General features: G+C 46.5%; 1 protein-coding gene across 3 annotated transcripts in view; it reads left to right on the top strand.

Annotated features, from left to right (window-relative positions):
• The first annotated feature begins 727 nt into the window (after window positions 1-727).
• The window catches only part of IFT43 (intraflagellar transport 43), a 46,978-nt gene continuing 33,516 nt past the window's right edge, over window positions 728-14,189 (top strand). The window contains exons 1-3 of one of the 3 annotated variants that reach the window (XM_064512281.1): window positions 728-2,335; window positions 2,967-3,053; window positions 8,975-8,995. In XM_064512281.1, the coding sequence (XP_064368351.1) occupies window positions 2,018-2,335; window positions 2,967-3,053; window positions 8,975-8,995 (426 nt within the window). In that variant the 5' untranslated portion in view covers window positions 728-2,017. The remainder of the gene's footprint in view (window positions 2,336-2,966; window positions 3,054-8,974; window positions 8,996-14,189) is intronic. The other 2 variants (XM_026120449.2, XM_026120451.2) reach the window with 2 other exon arrangements.

Here is a 14,189-nt window from a genome sequence, read left to right as displayed (position 1 = left end):
CCTGCTTGCTGTTCAGATGAGTGGGGGTGGCAGCATTTTAATTTATAGTGAGGACGAAGCTGAACAAGTAAGGCAGAGTGGGATTTGAGAGTGCACTTGAAACAGAGCACTGGAAGAGAGCAACCCTGGCACCACAGACCTAAACTGAAGGGGAAGCAGGCAGAGAAAATGGCTTTGGACAGCCACAGCAGCAACAAAAGTTTGTCCTGTTAACTGTGTCTCCTTGGTCGAACAGGGACTGCTCTAGGCCCAGGGTCAACTGCTACCTGTGGTGTCACAGTTGGGCAGAGGATAATTAACTTGTTCAGAAAGTGTGACCCCAGTGTATAAAGGAAGCAAGATTTTTGCCACAGCATGAAATAACAGATGAAAACTCTTTCTCCTCCATTGTAAAGGCAGGCAAAGATGTCTGAGGGTGTGCAACAAAGCCCATTCCCGTGAGTGGAGCCGTCTGTGTGGGAACCCAGAGAGAACCGAGGCAGGACAGCTTCACTCTTTCTGCATATCCGCTCTTCCCTCTCATCAAGAATTTCTGAAGTTGGAGGTCAAACGTGCTGAGCTGTTTTCTTTCCCATGTGTGGACACCACCCTTGTTCAGACAGCCTGACACTCATGTCACCGTGGTGGGCAGCAGGCACCACAGCGTGTGTGGTGGGGGGGCTTGGTACCTAGGATAGGGACCAAGGACGGGTTGTGGGGAGGGGGCCAAGCTGGGCTGCTCAGGAGGAGGGTCCTGCTGTGTCTCGGTCTGCCAGCCCTGGAGGACCAGCGCCGCTGCACACCCCGTACTGCTGCCCTGCCCTGCCGCCGGCTGGAGCACTCTGCCCTTGTCACCAGCTGCCCATCTGGGGCCAGAGCTGCCAGTGGGCTCCTATCCAAGGACTCCCGCCCTTGGATGCCCTCCTGCTTTAGCAGACACTGCTTGGGGCACTGCTGCACTCCACTTGGGCTTTTAGTTACCCGAGCAAGAAGGGCAGCTGTAACTGTGTGCTCGTACTCAGACATCCTGCAGTAGCTGCTGAACCTGGGGCTACAGCCCCTCCTGTCTCCCGGTGCCCCGTAGCTGCACGGTTGTGGCATCTCTTCAGGAGACTGGGAGGGAAGGGGCAAGTGCAGGGCCGTGTTCCAAGGGCCCTAGTGGTAAAGCACAGGGCCAGGTGAGAACTGCCCTCTCTACCTGATCCACAGCTGAATCCATAATTAAAACAGAAGAACGAAATATCTGGAAGATCATGATTTCATAGAGCTTAACCAGCCTGGCTTCAAAAAAGGAAAATCACGTCTCACTTATTGAATTCCTTGAACATGTCAAGGTTTGTAAAGAGAGATAGTATCTTTTATTAGACCAATTGATGCAGCTGGAAAAAACAGACAAGCTTTTGGGCACAGAAACACTTCTTGTCTGTTTTTTTCCAGCTGTATCAGTTGGTCTAATAAAAAGTTATTACCCCTGCCCACAAATCTTATTTCACTTAATCCTTAGATCATCACAGTCACAGCAGAACTACTTGAGCAGGTCAGCAAGGAATGGAAAAAGGGAGAATTAGTTGACACAATTATATTTAGACCTTTTAAAGGTCTTCAACCAGACCACGAGTAAAAGGCTGCTACTAAAGCTAAGCAGGTATGGGGTGGGACATGTTGCCTCTGGTTAAAAAGTATTTCTGGAAGACACAGAATGTTAATGTTACGTGGTCAGTTTTCGCCACAGCAGAGGGTTAACAGTAGTTCTTCACGGGTGCAATCTCTGATCATCGGATGAGGATGTTCAGCACCGAAGCAGCAAAATAAGCAGATGGCAGGCCAATGAAGAAGAGCAAAGATTTCGAGGAACTTCAGACATACTGGAAAAGCACAGACAAACGGACAACGCACAGGAGAAGTCGATGTTTATTTAACCCGAGGAGCTAAAGCCCAGCCTGCTCACCGGGCATCCGCGCGTCCCTCGCGGGAAGGGACCGTCGCTCGCTTATGCAGCTCAGTGGAAATCTCTACGCGACTGAGGCCGGATGGGCTGATGCCCACCCGCCCTTGGGCTCGGCTTTGGCCCTCGGCGCGGCCCGCAGCGCCCAGGAGCGGCCGCCCCGCCGGGAACCGAGAGCGGCACCGCGGCGGCCTGGCGGGACCCGGCTTCGCCGCCACGGCGGCCCCCCCGGGCCCGTCCCTCCCCGGCCGTGCGGGGCGCGGCGCCTTTAAGAGTGGGCGGTGCTCGGTTGCTAGGGACGCGGGGGGCGGGCCGTCTCCAGGAAGTACCGGCGGCGGCGCGGGATGCGGCGGCGGGATGGAGGCCGAGGCGGAGCGGGCGGAGGCGCCGCCGCGCCGCGGGGGGGCAGGGGTAAGGCCCGAGCCGCGCCGCGCCGCGCCGCGGTGGGGGGGGCGGCGGGCCGCGGTCGCTTTGGTGCCGCCCGGCGGGGCGCGTGTCAGCCGTTAACGGTCACGGGGACTCGCGGCTCCCGGGCTGCCCCAGCACGCGGCTTAGCCGCGGCCCCGGCGCCGCGCGGTCGACGGGGAGCCCCGCTGGGCCGCTAACGGGCGGGCCGCGGCCTCGCACGCCCTGGCCGCCCGCAGCGGGGCGATGGTAGCGGGTAAAACAGCGTTCCCACCTCTCCCTCGGCTGCTGGATGTCTGAAGTCTGGAGCTTTTCATGGATATCGCTGCAGGCTTAACTTTTGCTAAAGCAAAAAGAGCAGCCTGTGGGTAAGATTAAGGAGCACGATCCACGTGCTGGTAGTGATGTGGAAGGTGGCTGCATGAGCAATATGCAAGTTAATGCATGCTGTTGGTTATGATTTTTTAACTTTTTTTTTGGGGGGGGGAAGGGGTAGGTATCTCGCTGCACAGCATTAGTATTACTCTGGAGCTGTTGCTTGCATTTTTCTCTGTGCCCTGTTGCGCTGTCTTCCTGAAGCTGATGTGGTGAGTAACTGTGTGCCCTCTGCCCCTTCCTGCTTCCCCCTGTGCCGTAGGTACTAAAGATGGGCCGTCGAGCTCGCCAGGATTTCTTTCCAGATGAAAGCCTCGGCAGGAAGAATTCCTCTTCTGCTGCTGGAGAGGTGGGTGTCATTTCAGGATAACCCTGTAAGGTATCATTTAACTCCAGTGTTGTTTCCAGCAGGAGATTCTTCATTTCTTTTGAGATTCTTTCCTGTATGCTGTGCCCCATCCTTTGAAGCTTGTACTTAGAGTTAGGACCCATGTGACAGCCCTCTCTCCCTTTCCTGGTGTTGCCCTCTCCATGATGTGTAGTTTTCACACAGAGTCGTATCTGCAACTACGGTACCTGATGTGAAAGGTACGGAGGGTAGTATCAGACAGGACTTGATAACACGGGGCCCTCTGTCTTGTACATTCTTATCTTTCATGGGAATTAAAGTGTGACCAGGCACAATGTTTCATTACCATTTTTGCTACCATCCATGGTAGAAAGACAGGGTACAGGTGAGCAGTGGGGAATGGGATGTTTTTTCTTTCTTTCTTTTTTTTTTTTTTTATTCTCTTCACTGTGCTCCTGCTAGAGCAGGAGTATGGTTTCTGATGGTCTGTATCAAGACTGTATAGCAACATTCTCTTTGCTTTGATACTTTTCAGTTTCTTCCCTGTACAGGCTACAGAGGTCATGATAGGAGCCAATTGTCTCCTGAATAACAACAGCCTGCAAGCCTAGTTCCAGCTCAGCTTTGGAGAAGGACTGTTCCATCAGTACTCTTTCTGATAGCAGGAGGATACTGTCTGGAACTCTTCTTTCACGGAAGAGTAAAGCAACAGCCTCAAATACCCAGAAAGATGAGATCAGAACCGTTTCAACTCTACTTGAAGGTTTGCTTTCTGGTGTTCGGCCTGACTTCTCCACAGGCATCTCCTGCTGAAAGGAGCACCCATTAAGAAATGATACAGAGATTATGTTCCCTGACACCTTTGAACGGACCAAAGGCTTATCAGACTTCCAGGTTATTAACAGTGATATTTATTTAAATAAGATGATACTTAACTTCTTGCAATGTCAGTAGTGTTCTCTAGTATACCATGTTCTTGGTTCTTTTCAATTGCAAAACCACTCTGACCTTCTGACCACTCTGGCACCAAGTACACTTCAAGCTTCTGTGCTTAGAGCCCTGGGACCTTCTCTCTTGGCAGTGGCTACTTTTCTAACATTCTCTGTCACAGCCTCAAATGACGCTGACTAACTGCATCCCAGCTGTCTGTGCTGAAACAGTTTGTGGGAGATGTTTCTTTGGAGTCCCTGCTGTGCTGTTGAGGATGCATTCTTACAGCTTCGTATACAATGAGATGTCGTAGAGCAGGCCTTTTTCTGGAGAAAGTATGCTTTCTTCTCTTTTGCTTGGCATAACGGAGAACCATCTCCCATCGGTGCGTTCTCCCTTCCCTGGCTATTCTAGGAGTTTGGGAGAAATTCTGGGAAGGAGTTTATGGAAGATGTGAAAGGCCCATGCTCAGAGGTGACCTGAACTCTGTAAAGTCCATCCTCTTTGACACACCACTACTTGTCTGCCACCTTAGCGAAAATTGAAGGCTCTGTATCATCCATTTCCCATGGTTTCTAGGGTTAAATCACTTCCCACAGGCAAATCAAACTCCCTTTGGCGCAGGTACCGATACTGGAGAATGAGGAAGAACATCCATGGTAAGAGGAAGAGCTAATACCTGCCAAGACTCTTCTCATCTTATCTGGGTGAAGCTGGACATCCATCTGTGTCTGTTTCGCCTGACTAGCTGAAATGATTCTAAGATTTTAGCTCGTGCCTAGTTAAAAGTTGAATATACCCTTTGAAGAATTTCAAGAGATCTGAGATGGCTCCAGTCTTTGGGCATCACTAGAGAGGTCTAAGAAATAGTTAGAATCTTCTATTTGAAGACAGTAAGCTTTTCAGCAGCAGAAGGGTGAGCCTTCCATGCCATAAAAGATTCAAATATGTTATTTCTGGATCTTAACCACCAGGAAGAAATGTTTCTGTCAGTAGCCTTCCTACTTTATTGCTAAACATTGCTTTTAACTGAAAACATTGGAGCTGCTGGAGAACAGACAACATCCTGTATAAATAATCTTCAGCCTTTTTCCTCTGTTGTACAATTGGAGGCCTCTCATACATAACCAGGTTTGATACCAAAACGAACACTTGGTAGAACTGATGTTGTGTTTCCCTTCACCCTAGATTGGCAAACACCTATTTTTCTGGAAGCTTGGCTTTGTCTTTCCTCCAAATGGTGGGGTCAGCTGTTAGAATGGGTGTCTCGTTCAGTCAACTGGTCATCTTGAAACCTTCTCAAGGAACCTTCCCAAAAGAAATACAAAATAAAAACTGTACTCTTTTCTAGAACTAGCAGTAGTGGAGGAGGCATGTTGTGATTAATTTGGGCATAGAAGATTGTCTTCAAAATCAATTTAAAAAAAGGGGGGGGGAGGGGGGTGGCCTAAACCTTTTTTATCTTCACACCTTCAGGATGGTGATTCTGGACTCAGTATTTCAAAACTGTTTTATGATTCACCTTCCTCCCACCCCTTTCCATGTTGATTCATCCAGCTGAAATTTCTGGTATTAACATCTCACTTGTCATGCTATTGTTCAGGTCTTTCCATGGCTCTGGGAACAATTCAGGAATTTCCAGTCAGATTTCCAGTCAGAGCAGCTTGCTTGAAGGAAGCAAAAAATACCTGTTTATCCATGTTTCAACATTTGGGCTGGTTACAAGGAAATTCACTTCCAGGAATGAACAACTCATTTAACATAATTACAAAGATCTTTGTTTTTAACTCAGCAGGCAAATCTTCTAACTTGGAGCCTAGATCTTATCAGATCACTGCTAAGCTTTCCTTGACCCAACCTCTGTCATCCTAAACAGACTGTGTACAATGGTACATCTCATCAGCTGTCTGCCTTCTCTCCCAAGCATGTTGTGAAAACAGGTTCTCTAGGATGCAACTGCAATGTCTTGTGCCTTACAGCCTGCTATACTTCCTCCAAACTCTGTAAAGAGAATATGATATCTTAGTATCTTTTCAGTGCATGTTGTGTGTATATGTTGTTTCCTCTCCCAAAATAAGTTGCTTGGAGTGGTGCCTTCTATGTAATTTCTCTGCCCAAATCGCTATTAGATAAATCTAATTCCTGTGTGGTGATATCTACATTACCTTCAAATTTAGATCTTTGTCTCCTCAAGGGGCCCACTAAGTGTCACAAAGCCCATAGTCAGCCATCTGACATGCAGAGCATTCCTGTGTTTTCAGTGTACAAGTACTGACAAACAACCCTGCAGCTATGTATAATTTCATGAGGCAAGAAGGAACATAATCATCGGCTGTAATTGGTGCAGTCAGCATCCTCCTGCAACAATGGCTGTGCATGTTCCTGGCTTCAGAGCTCCTTGGCAAATCAACAGGCACTTCTTGGGCACCCAGGGGAATATGCCGTAGATGGGAATTCCTAGAGATAAGTCTGCTTGCTGCATGCCAGAATTCCACATTTCAAGCATTCATTTTCAGAGGGGTAATGCATCTGTTTTTCCATTGAGAGGCCTTTCCCATCCCTTGGCTTCATGTGTTGCTTTTTACTCATCTTGATGCTATTAGGATTCTGACAAAATGGGGACAGACTCAAGCTGGTCATATTATTAATATAATGGTAGGAGCAGATCATAGGAGTCTGATGATCTTTGCTTCCCCCATCCTACCAGTACTTCTGGATACTTTTATAGAATGAAAGTCAAACTTTTTTTCCTGGCTCTGATGTTGCTTTGTCCAACAGCCTGAGTGCTGGCTTGATGACATCCCCTGAAAGAAGCAGTTCAGCCAGGTTTGGAGCTCTTGAGAATATTGATTTGGAAAGCTGAGTGGAAAAGCCTTTGCATTTAAATATATCAGCAAATTTTTCCTTTTCTGTGTCTCCTCTCAACAAGATTGAACTATTTGCTGTTCCACAAGAAATCAGTGTGCAAAAATATTTTCCTGTTGTCCTGCTTCCATGGTCAGTTTCCTCTTCATCCTACAATGACAGGATTCCTTTGGGACCTCGTTCAAGCTTTCCTTGCTTTTTCTACTTTTTACAATCTCAGTATGGTGTTGTCTGTGTCCCTCTGACACCATTTTATAGATTCTATGAGTGGAGACTGCTTTTATTAGGGACAGTATGTCAGCCTGAGGGGTGGGGGTTTTCCAGACTGTGTTGAGAGTATCACTGTACAGGTCAGAGAAGGTCACTCTGGCTTAATCTCAGGGTCTGTCCAGAGTAATTTAAATTGTCTCCTGGTTTTCTTCGCCAAGTTTCACTCGTTTTGAAAGTCTGATCCTCCATTGTTGTCCTACCTGATACTAGTAAATGTGCTTAGGTAGTTGTAGTCCTGGGGTGATAATTAAGGAGTAAGTTAATGTTTCTCTGCTGTAAAGATAGGTTATACAGGATAGGTTCCTCTAGCCAGCCAAGGGCTTGGGCTGTCTCCATTGCATATTGGAAGGATGTTTCCACAGGTGAATTCTGCAAAGCAGCTCACTGGACTTCCACCCCCAGGCTTACAAGCAGTCCTGTATTGAGATCTCTGGCCACGTTCCTTAGGCTGACATCCAGGCATCATTTAAATAAGACTCCTGTTATCTAACTGGAGTGAATAAACAACTGCAAATCAATTGCTGAGAGTGAAATCCTGTGGAAAATTGCTCAGAGAAGAGTGGTTATTTAAGTACTTTTTCAACATGTGTTGTCCATCTGGCTTTCCTTCTCTGCTACTGTGGAGTCCTGTACCACCTGGATTCTGTACAGCCAGAGAAGCTGAGGTCATGTTGTGACCTGCACAAGCCTTTCTACTCTTGGGTGTGGGAAGAAGTGCTTCCCTTGTTGTTGGAACTGTGTAGCCATCAGATTTTACTGCTTGGTTGAAGCTGATTTCATTTACACTGCCCACTAATATGGATACTTCTGTACCCCAGCTGCATTAACCTGTGTGTAGCCTCCCTCCACCCCAGTCATTGTAAGAACATAAACTAGATGACAGCGCAGAGACTAAATGGACTGAATGCCAAAACATTTTAATCACAGATATATGTAACTGACTAATTACATGACTTCCCTGTTCTGCAGAAGAGATGATGCAGTCCAGAAGAAAGTTGGATGGGTTAGCATAGTGGTTCCAGCCATGCAGTATGTAGTCCTCGTGCAGGGTCATGGGCTCCTCTACATTCTCTCCCTGAAGTTACTCTGGACACTGTCATTTATAGTATTGGGTAGAGAATACCTGATGCTTAATTGGCTTGTTCTTCCTAACAACTGGCTGTTGTTGCTGCTGGTGCTCACAGCCTGCTTCTCTCAAAGGTTTTTGACACGTTTTCAACTTCCACAGTGGTTAACAGGCTGTTTACACTTAAGTTACTCTTCTATCCCTGTAACCAAGCTATTCTCTTATCCTGTAGGGTTAACTAAAGTTCATATACTTATACTAACACTATTGTTAACTAGACCTATCTTATGCCAACTGCCATAGATCCCAGTGGAGCTCAGGAAACAGTAGCTCCTGGAGAAAGGCCTGCAGCCTGCTACAGTAGATAGCCCACAGCATGACTGGTGCTCATTTCTGCATGGTGGCATGCTTGCAGGAGTCAAGCCATACAAAGAATGGCCCAAATAATTTGGGCCTTCTCATTCTCTCATGGGAGGAGGAGCTAAGTCTGATCTCCTCTCATTCTCATTTGTAGTTGTTTTTCTTCAGGTTGCATTTCAAGGACGTTTGCTGGCAGACTTTCCTGCCTTCTCAAACATGCACACTCTGTAGTAGCACAGTTTTTGTATGTATAAATGACTATGGATATAAAATCATATAACAGGGGTATCAACTTTGTTCATGTAACTAAGATTGCAAAGCATGTGCTGTGGGAGAGCTATTCATATCAATCTTCAAATTATTCTGTGCAGATTTTCATAGTTTTTTCCTTTTTAACTTCTTCCTCTCTTTTCCTTTCTGATCCTTCTAGGATGAAGACTCCAAGGAAAAGGTAGACCATGTAGGCCTAGAGAACTTTCTAGGTAGATGCTGGCCCCTCTGAAGGGGACTAGTAGGACTAACCTATTCATGTGTCAAGACTACCTTAAGAGGGGACTTTTCTGCTGGAGAATAAGATGAAATCATGCTTCAGATGCAGCACCTATTCTGCATCCTCTGTTCTTATTGCTGATAGGTTTTGTTATTATCTTTATAACAGCTGCTCTTATCAGCTGCTGCATCTGGTACTGAGGTCACAGACCTGTATGTGCCCGGTTGGAAGATGCTCTATTTTAACTTACGAGTAAAGGCAGCAATTAGCTAATAATGTATAGAACCTTACTGAGCTTCGATTTGGTATTTTGTATGGCTAGCTGGCTCCCATAAGATGAAAACTTGTCTTTAGGGGCTATGGAGTCTCGCTGGTGCCCCAGAGGAGAAGGCCAGCCAGTAGTAACAGGAATGTATCTCTGTATTTTTTGTGGGTCTTTCCTTTTTACTGTACCAGCACTGAGAATGCTAATACCTGTGATGAATAGGGTGGTATAAGGCTTCTTAGCAGGCTCCTGGAGTACAGAGAGAAAGATTACACATATCCTTTCTCATCCTGCAGCAAAGCTAGACTACATTTTAGCATTCATTTGGCGTTAGAAGCCAGGGTGATGCTGGTCAGTACAAACTGAGAACTAGTACCTGTCTCTGCTAAAATCTCTGGGCCAAAGAGCCCTACATTTTTCCTGGCAGTGGAGTTGGTGTTGCCTCGCTTTCCTGGCTGGAGCTGCTCTCTGTATACGCTAGACGAATTTAAAGCATCCTTTTCCATACTTGAATTCCTTCTGCTGAAGCACCAGCTCAGTAGTGGTAGCATAGTAGATTCATCTGTGAAGCTCAAAGCCTAGAGAAGAAATACATATCACCCATCTCATTACTTCTAGCCTCAGCAGGGTATTCTCATCACAAGGAATGAAGACTGCTCAGCTCAGTTTTCTCTTGGTGCTACCAGAGATATTACTGTAGGAAAGATCCACTGGGTAGCCAGGTTTATTAGTCAGTAATGGATGGCTCAGGGCTATGCCCAGAACACTTTCCCATTTATCAAGCAGAGACCTCCCACTGGCAGGTATAGTTTTGGGCACTGGTGATCCAGCAGAGAATTTTCCTGATAATTGATCTAAGCCTTCCTTTTTTTATCCTCACCAGAAGCAGTCCTCCTGATCATTTCACTGGAGCTAATTCCATCCCATACATTGCCCGAAATCATTGATTCCCAAGGTCCACTGTGCCAAGTGGTGGCTGGTCACATGCCACAGGCACCTTCTTGCTCCTGGCTGCTAGATTTCATTAAAATAACCAATGTCATGCTTCCACATGAGTAATTGTTGTTGCTTCAGGGATGTTGTGCAATGGTGCCTGGCAAGGTCATTTTCTCTAGTGTGAAATGATGCCTGCTTTGAAACCCCTTTTGTTTCCTGCACCCTTTTTTCAGGCATATGCTCTTAAGAAGTACAGTCACACTACATAGTATTTTTCTGTTTCTAAATGCCTGTGAAGGGTAACAAAATGGTTAACTGAGTGTTCAGGAATCTGACTGATGAGAAGGCTGCTTGTAATACTTATATCTTTAAAATGCTTACAAACTTCTATTAATTTTATCATAAGCCCCTTCCAAGCCAATTATTAGTGGAACTTTATATCATAAAGTGTGATCCAAAACTTGTTTAGCTGCAGTATATCCCTCCCCTAGTCACTGCCAGGCCAAGCTGAAATACTTGGCTTCTTGAATCATTTGTCCGAAGTTGGCCCCTTTGTTCCCCTGATGGCTCATGTAACCCTTCTCTGAACTCCCTTTGGGCTGTGCTGAGTGTTACAATCTGAACTCTTCCTGGATTTGGTCTGTTTCCTCTTGCTGGGCTGGAGGTACTTTGTGGCTGCCTGAGTATTAGCAGCTGCATCTGCGTTGTCGATGTGAACGTACCTGCTGAAGTCCTGCCCTCCAGCCATCTGCCTGCTCTGAGACTTGTTTTGCATCCCCTGGCAAACCACTCATCTTGGATCTGAATTTTTGCCAGTTGAATCACTCATTTGGCTGCATCTTCCAAGGCTGCCTGGGACATTTAGCCAAAGGCTGTAAGCCTGATCAATGGTATAATAAAGGGTGTATCCTAATATCTCAGTTAATTTGGAGAAGCAGAATGAGCAGGAGGAGTATGAACATGGCTGGGAGCCAGGATTTTGCTGGGTTCTCTTTCTGGCTCTGCCACAGATTTGCTTTGGGGCCTTGAAGAAGTCCCTCCTCCAGTTTGTGTTAGGCCCTGTCTGATAGGAGGGATAGAACTTTATGCAGGAAAACTGGGGGGATTCCCTAAACACATTCCCCAGAGGGGTTTAGATGCCTTACCCTCATAGCAAAATTCACAGCTGAGTTTAGGTGCCTAGACTGTGTACTATGTAGACCATCTCAGGATGGGACCATGGATCTATTAAGGTAGTTAAGAGTGGCAGGGGACTACAATGTGTCTGAAACCCTGTTCTTCCCTGGAGTTCTGGCACCTCTCTGAGAACTGTGGGTAAGCACTTCCCTGTACTAGCGATGAGTGATCCTTATCCCTGTCCTGGTGCTTTGTAGCCTTCACCAGTGAAGTAGGATTTTCCCTTCCCTTCAGGAACCAAAGGGATGGAGGTGTTAATTTTGATGCTGAAGCCACCCATTTCCCACATAAGCTCAAAAATCAAACCCACCATCTTGTTTCCAAGCTGGAAGATCTTGATTTTATTCTCCTTTTTCTCCTCCTGAAAGATACATTGTGTCATGTTTTCCACCTCTTTAGAGACTATCATTTATAACGACAACACTATGAGCTGTTCTGCGTCTGAAAAGGCTCTTGGTCCCTTCTCCTGAAGCTATTCTGCTTTGCAAGAAGGAACTTAAAGAATGTTTGGGCCGCAGGGAAGGACTTTCAAACTGAAAGGCTACAACACTTGAGTTGGGGGACCTCTGTTTCGGTCCTAGTGATTCAGGTGGGACCTTGTTCTCTAGTTGTACTTTAGTAGACGTGGCATAGATAGTTTCAGGGTTCTTCATGGACTATAGTAGAGAGAACAGCTGATTTCCATCTCCCAACTAGGTGAATACTGATCTCTATAGATCTATATCCCTCAAACTTTGAGTGGTAACATGCTTTAAGGCAACAATTGGAAGGAGGTTTTATGAGCTTTCCAGAGGGGCAACCAAATCCTTCTGTAGTTCTAGTTCCTGGTGTTTTTAAAATAGTTTGGGTGGAAAAATGGGCTGTCGCATATTAGGTTAAGAGGACCTGCCAGGAACAGTTGTTTTAAATGAATTGATGTTTGCTGGAAAAACAGCTATGAGAAAAGTTAAAGTACCTGACATGCGAAGCCAGCTGGGGACTCATTGTGTTGCTACTTGGCCCTATTTGGTGAGATTATTTAAGTAATTGTATTTGCATCCTAAAATGTAGTGCAGATGATGCAGAGATCCTCCAGTGAGAAGCAACCTGTACCAGTGGTGCAGTGCTGAGAGGAGGTACCAGCCTGGTTACCAAAAGTAACTAGAACTAGACTGTTTTCAGACTTGAGCTGACTGACTCACATGGATCCCGCTTGCAGGTTTGTCTGTGCCTGTGGTGTAGACATGGCCTAGGGCTTAGTATGATCAGGGCCTTTAATCAGAGCAGTGTTTTCCTGACCCGTTCTTACCCTAGCACAGTAGTTGGCACCCAACTGCAAACTCTCATTCCATTGTCTGGTCTGGTCTCAGTCTGCACAGCAGCCACCCTCTAAGTGCTCTTCCCTGCATTCCTGATTCACTTGTTCCTGCCTATCACTTAGCAATGTCAGACTGAAGAGCCAGACAGTGGATGTACTCAGCTGTGTGCTTATTGGGGGGCGCTATTTATGCAAAAATAATCACTCTGTTTTAAGCACTGTCTAGTCACTCTTGTCCAGAGAATTCATGACCTAAGAAGTCATATTTCATTATAATGCAGTCCCTTATAATTCTTTTTGTATTTATGACTTGCATTACAGTAAGACCTAGGGATTGTTGGTGTGTGACTGTGGCAAAAAGTTTTCATCCCAGAGACCTCACAGTCTGACTGCATTATTTTTTTCTAGCATTCTGCTCTTGCCTGTGATCTTCAGCTTGTAGCACAGCCCTTGCCAGGGGCTAGCTACTCTGTGTACGGCATGTTGCCAGGGTTTTGCCTTCTTAGGCATGTTACTGAGATTGGGGTGGACTGGCAGTAGATAGCTCTTGAAGTGAGAGGCATTTCTGAGAACCTGGGAGAGTTCTCTAAGAGAGAATTTCCTGTAGCCATTGCACATTGTGAATGCCCTCCCATCTGCGTGTTTGTCCTGGGCTGGGCTGGGCTGAATTTATCCTTCAATATCGCAGTGTCTGTAATCTGTTTGGATTCTTGCATTATGCTAATAAACACCCTCCACCAAAGGGAGCCAGCATCCGAGGTAACACTGGGTTTTTCACCTGTTTCCTTTTGACAGAAGGTTGCTTCTTTTTTTCCAGTGGTGGTCTGGTTGCTTGTAGAAGTGCTGGACTCTTAGTCCGTTCCCGGGGACCGCTCGGCTGGAAGTTGGCCAGATTCTCCAGGAGGAATCTCAAAAATGCAGCTGAACTTTTGTTCCCTAATTAGGCCAACTTCCCCAGCGTGAGCCCCAGCACTGCGTGGCCTGGAGCTCCCCAAGGCCTTGCGCTGCCTTTCTCCCGTGCACCCCGAGTGGCTGGCCAGCAGGGCAGTTATTTTCAGCTTTCCAAGGTTATCTACTAGCCTTTTGATGACATCTTTTCTCATTCTTAATGAAATAGCATTTCTAATCAGCCATTTTTTTCAGCCTTTCTAGTGCTATCCTCCCTGCTTGGCTACTTTGGTGTGGATTAGAGACCAACACTGGGAATCTCATGGGAAATAATTTTACTAAAAGCTTTTTCTGTTCTTTTCACACATTTATTTCACACTTTGAGTGCTCCTGGGCCCACCTGAACCCAGAAAAAGAACTGAAGGAGTAGTGTAGATGGATGGGAAAATGTCTGCCAGTATGTAGCACAAGGGAGAAGCAGACTGGTTGAGAGATGTTGCAGTACAGCTAGGAGTGATGGAAAGGGCATTGCCCTGCGACTGTGGGTTGTGAGAGGATTCTTACCATGTAACCCCTTGCTGGGAGGGTCAGAT

This window comes from Dromaius novaehollandiae, chromosome 5 (genome assembly GCF_036370855.1).
Source record: "Dromaius novaehollandiae isolate bDroNov1 chromosome 5, bDroNov1.hap1, whole genome shotgun sequence".
NCBI classification, from domain to species: Eukaryota; Metazoa; Chordata; class Aves; order Casuariiformes; family Dromaiidae; genus Dromaius; species Dromaius novaehollandiae.
Note: the sequence above shows the minus strand (reverse complement) of the source record. Positions and strands in the feature narration are given on the sequence as shown.